This window comes from Centrocercus urophasianus, unplaced genomic scaffold, assembly GCF_019232065.1.
Source record: "Centrocercus urophasianus isolate 14NV4802_14NV808 unplaced genomic scaffold, USGS_Curo_1.0 seq_1111, whole genome shotgun sequence".
NCBI lineage: Eukaryota > Metazoa > Chordata > Aves > Galliformes > Phasianidae > Centrocercus > Centrocercus urophasianus.
This window is the reverse complement of record NW_024884267.1, coordinates 1,653-7,237: the sequence shown is the minus strand read 5'-3', so window position 1 is coordinate 7,237 and position 5,585 is coordinate 1,653. Positions and strand designations below refer to the sequence as shown.

At 63.5% G+C, this 5,585-nt stretch overlaps 1 protein-coding gene across 1 annotated transcript in view; it reads right to left on the bottom strand.

The window, feature by feature from the left end:
• MIOX (myo-inositol oxygenase) overlaps positions 1–2,372 on the bottom strand; it is a 4,213-nt gene extending 1,841 nt beyond the window's left edge. The window contains exons 1-2 of the mRNA XM_042809201.1: positions 2,261–2,372; positions 453–512 (exon numbers count right to left, since the gene is read on the bottom strand). Coding sequence (XP_042665135.1) covers positions 453–512; positions 2,261–2,332 — 132 coding nt within the window. The 5' untranslated portion in view covers positions 2,333–2,372. The remainder of the gene's footprint in view (positions 1–452; positions 513–2,260) is intronic.
• Positions 2,373–5,585: the final 3,213 nt, after the last annotated feature.

The window sequence follows — 5,585 nt, the reverse complement described above, 5'->3', positions numbered from 1 at the left end:
TCAGCCCTGTAGATTCCCTCCAGCCCTATGGACTCCCTCCAGCCTCACGAACCCCTCAGCCCTATGGATTTCCTCCAGCCCCACAAACCCTTCAATCCCACAACCCTGTAGATTCCCTCCAGCCCTATGGACTACCCCCAGCCTTATGAACCTTTCAGTCCTATGGATTCTCTCTAGCCCCACAGACCCCTCCCTAGCCCCATGGACCCCTTAGCCCTGTGAACCACCTTCGAGCCTTATGGACTCCCTCTGGTCCCACAGGCCTCTCAGCCCCATGGATCCCTCCAGCCCCGCAGACATTCTAGCCCTATGGACCCCCTTCTAGCCCCATGGATCCCTCAGCCCTATGGATTCTCCCCAGCCCCATGGATCCCTAACCCCTATGGATTCCCTCCAGCTCCATGGACCCCTCAGCCCTGTGGACTTCCTCCAGCCCCACAGCCGCCCCTCACCGTGTAGTTGCGCAGCTCAGCCTTGTCCTTGCTGGCCTGTGGCTCATTAGGGTTGGGGTCCTGGTGGAAGGCTCCAGGTGAGCAGGGCCAGCCCTTAACCCAACCAGTGCCCCCATTCCTCCACCTCCCCGGAGCAGAGTGAGGGTTCAGGAATGTTGTGACCCCAAAAGAAGGGGGGGGCGCCCCCCCCACCTCCGGCTGCACAACACTGAGCAACATTGCACGGTGTTGCATGGTCAGATCCATTGCTTTGGGAGTCAGATCCATGGGCCTGGGCCCCACTTTGAGGTGATGGCACTGAAGCCCTGAGACCCCCCACCCCCTCCACAGAGGGACTCTCCTGCCTCCCCCATGGCTGCTCTTCACCACTCCAAGTTATAGGGTGGGCTTCCTTAGGGGGAGGGTGGCTGCTGTCCTGCCCTCCATGAGCTACTCACCGCCTGCAGGACCTTCATTGCTGTCCAGGGTGGGGGCACACATGCAGCTGCCAGGACCCCCCACCTTTATCCCCAGGCGCAGGGGCAATCAGTCACCAGTTAACCGCCCCCAGTTAATGTTTGAACCCATGGCCAAGGCACCCTGAGGTGCTGCGGTCACTGCATCGGGGAGTCCTGAGCTGCTCCCCACAACCTGGCCTGCCCCACAAATGCAGCCTGGAAGCGAGGAGCCTCCCCCAATCCACCCGTTGCTGAGGAACTTCATCTGTAGGTAGGATCCCTAGAGCTTTAGGAGGTGGTGGGGGGAGCTGAAGTCTGACCGCACTGCTCCTTGCTCGGGGCAAAGGGGCACGGGGTGGCGGGGACAAGTGGGACAAGCACCGAGTGTAGGGCTGCAGATTGGGGTTAGGGGGGGGGTCCCTGGTTCTGCTGCTGCTTTCTCCCTCCCCCCAAGGGCCCAGTGGCTTTTTCCAGCCTGTGGGAGTGGAGATGGGGGTGTTGGTTGGGGCTGGGGGAGGGAGAAAGGGGATGTGGGGATCCTCCGCTTCTCGCACCCCCTCCACATCCTGGGAGTTGGAAACGGTGCAGCCAACAGGGGGAGAACTGGGGGGTGAGACACTGCACCCCGATGGGGGAGAGGGGCTGGGGGCACAGATGGACTTGGGGAGGGGGATGGGCCAGGAGGGCAAACAGACAGGAGGAAGGAAGGACAGACGGGCAGATGGATGGACGGATGGACAGACGCACGGATGGAGAAGTGGATGTGCGGACGGACAGCCAGCCAGGCAGGAGGACGGACAGATGGGCGGGAAGCCAGGCGGACACAAGAATGGCTGGACGGACGGACGGACAGAGCAGCGCGGCCGCCAGGCGGCACCGCAGGATCGCGATCCCCCGGGTCAGCGCGCACGGCTTGGGGGAACGCGGCCGCGCGCATCTGTGCCAAAATCGCAGCATTTGAGCCCAGGGCACCTCGCTGGGGCGGGGACCCAATGGAGACAGGAGGGGTCGGGGCTCCCAGGAGAGTCCTAGGGGTGTCCGTGCAGTTGTGCACCCCAGAGTTGGCACAGGAACGGGGCACACGGAGCTGCAGCCATGGGGCAGTCATGATGGTACCTCCATGGAAGTGCTGCTCGCTTGGACCCATGGTCGATATCCCCCCTGTTGCGCTCCGTCCATCCCATCCCCTCCACGGGTACAACCCTGTGAGGTTTCACCACCCCCCTGCTGCCCCATCCCCTGCAGGGATCCCACGGAAAGGCACACAGGAGCCCACAGCTGCTGGAAGTGCTTTAGTGTCAGCTCCTACCCGACCCACACAGTCCTGGGAAGGGGGAGAAGCAGGGGGGGGAAAAAAAACAAACCCTTTACCCATAGCTGTGGGGGCTGTTGGGGTTCATGGGGGATGAGTCCTGGCGGCCTGGGCGGCCCATCAGCTGCCATAGGCGGTGGCTGAGGTTCTGCACCTGACACGTGCCCAGCACGCAGCTCACCCGCAGTGGCTGAGCGCGGTGCAGCCGAACCCCGACGTGACGCCGGCCCCGCTGCCCCGGGGGGTGTCGGTGTCTGTGCCTTGGGGACGGCTTGGGGCCGTGCCATAGGGCCGGTTGGGGGCGAGGGATGATGAGCTGTTTGAGTCTGAGGTTGGATTGTAGCCCTGGGGGAGGCTCCCCATGGGGCGACGGTGGGTGCCGGTGGGGTAAGCGCAGAATGGCCGGGGGGAGTCTCCGATCTGGGGGTTCCCTGCAAGAGAATGGCATGGGGTCAGTGGGATGGGGTCAGTGGGATGGGGTCAGTGGGATGGGGTCAGTGGGATGGGGTGGGTGCAGAGCATTGTATCCAACACCCCCCATGCATGTGCCCCAGAGCCCCCCCCCCCTACAGACACACACACCTAGCTGCTCTCTGCCCATGACCGTGACTGCATCCCTGGCTCAGCTCTCGCCCTTCTTCCCCCTCCCTCCCCCAAGCACTTGTCCATCCTCTGCCCTGATCCCGCACTGGTTCACTGCCCCTGGGAATCTGCAGAGAGAAGGGGGTGGGGGGGGGGGTTTGTGCACAGGGGGCACTGGGCAGAGAGCCACGCCTAGGACATGTCACCTGCCCCCATCCACATCAGAGACAGCACCCCCCAGCAGATATGGACACGGACACAACTACGGGCATGGGGTGACCCCACACATACAGTCGTGTTCCCCCTTCTCCCACCCATGAAAGCACCGTAACCCCTGACCCACACCGCACACCCACGTGCCGCAGCGCGTGCAGCCACGCACGCACGCCATCAACCCCCCACACACAGCTACACGCGTGTCCAGGCATGTGCACACCGCCTGACACACGCGTGTCCCACGCCATCCTCACGCCCCACACCCTCACACAATGCACACGGACCCCATACACACCCATGGTGCCCCTGTGTGTGTGTGTGTGCAGCCCTCAGCGCCCCTCAGCCCTTCCCACTCAGGCTCAGGTCCCCATTCCCCATCCCGTCTCCCATCCCCCACATCCCCATTCCATCCCAGCCCTGTTCCCCATCCCCCAGTCCCATTTCCCATATTCCTATCCTTTCCCCCCTCCCTCCCCACCCCTCCATCTCATCCCCTGGTCCCATTCCTCACCCCCTGTTCCCCATATCTGATTCTCATCCCTGTCCCAATTCCCCATCTCCAGTTCCACCCCATTCCCATTCCTCAGCCCTGTTCCCCATCCCCTATCTCCCATTCCCCATATCCTCAGCCCTATCCCCATTCCGCCCCATTCCCTGGTTCCATCTTCTGTCTCCCATTCAACTCCAACCCCACTCCCTGGTCCCATTCCCCATATTTCCATCCCTATCCCCATTCCAGCCCATCTCTGTCCCCATCCCCCAACATATTTCCTATTCCCCATCTCCCATTCCCCCCTATTTTCCAAATCCTCATCCCTATTCCCATTCTCCATATCTGATTTTCACCCAATTCCACGTCATCCACCAGCCATTCCACCCCATCCCCCTTTCCCAGCCCCTGTACCCCATTCCCTCTCTCTCAGACCCCATACCCCCATCCCTATCCCCACTCTGCCTTATTCCCTGGTCCCATCCCCCATGCTCATTCCCCATATCTGACTCTCATCCCTATCCTAATTCCCCATCCCCCATTCCACCCCATCCCTGGTCCCATTCCCATCCCCTGTCTCCTACTCCATCCCCCCCTCCCGTTCCCCGTATCTCCATCCCTGTCCCCCTTCCCCATCAGATATCTCCTATTCCCCATCCCCCATGTCCCCATCCCTATCACCATTCCCCATTCCACCCAATCCCCATCCCCATTCCCCGGTCCCATCCCCTATCTCTACCCCCATTCTCTATCAATACATCTCTATCAATATATATCTCTATCTATACCTCCTTCTCCCCATCTCCCATTCCCCCCTATTTCCCATTCCCCATATCCCCATCCCTGTCCCAATCTTCCATCCCACCCCCTACCTCCCATTCCCTAGATCTCCATCCCATCCCCGTCCCCATTCCACCCTATCCCCATACCCCCACCCCTATTCCCATTCCCCATCCCAATCTTCTATTCCCCTATCTCCCCCATTCCCTGCCCCACTCCGGGGCTCCCGCAGCACTTCGGGACCACCACAAAAGGATCCATAGCAGTCCCCCCCGTCTCCCTTCCACGGACCCCCGGAGCTGCCCCCGCTCTGCGGGATGCGGGGCGATGCTGGATCGCCTCACCTGTGCTTGGGAGAGCGGCCGTGGGGCAGGGCTCGGCCGTGGGGCAGCTGTAGAGCGCACAGAGCGAGGGTGATGCAACCCAGCGCTGCTCTCATGGCGTGGCCGGGGCGGCTGCTGCGGGGAGAGGAGAGCCGCTCAGGGCCGGGCAAGGCTCGGATGGGCGCAGATGGGCACGGCTCGGCTCAGCGCAATGTACCACGAAGCGGCTCCGGGGGTCCCAGCGCCGAAGTCTGCGCCGATAGCAGCGCTGTTCCCCCGGTGCCCACCCCGCCTCGTGCCGTGCCCGGTGCCACCCGTACCTGCCTGCGGGGCTGCCCGGTCCCGGTGTCGGCTCCGCTGGGAGCCGCTCTCTCTGCGCGTTGCCTCTCCCCACCCGGCCCAGGTTAAATATCGCCGGGCGGGAGGAGCAGCGGGAGGAGCCATGGGGAACGGGGCGGCTCGGCTCGGCTCGGCTCGGCTCGGCTCGGCTCGGCTCGGCTCCGCCGCTCGGGATTTGGCTCGGCTCGGCTCGGCTGCGCTGCTCGGGATTTGGTTCGGCTCGGCTCGGCTCCGCTGCTCGGGATTTGGCTCGGCTCGGCTCGACACGGCTCGGCCAGGAACGGGGTCGGGTCCGCTCCTCACCCGAACCTGTGCCCCCTGCCCAGGGTGGAGCATAGCGATGCCACGTCCTGGGGAGCTGTGCTGAGCTGTGCCGTGTTCATCTGAGCCCCAGCGAACCGTGCCGTGCCGAGCTGTGCCAAACTGAGCCGTGCCAAGCTGAGCCGTGCCATGTAAAGTCGTATCAAGCTCGGGGCGCTGCGCCCAGCCGTGCTGTGCCAAGCAGTGCCAAAGCGTGCCTATCCGAGCCACGTCATGGTGGGGATGGGATGAGGGTCCCTGTGCCAGGCTGCTGGTGAGGGGCTCCCCATGGCACCCCGTGTGCCCCCTATCTCAGCCCCAGAGTGCCGGGCGGCGGCGGGCCGCCCCTCGCGG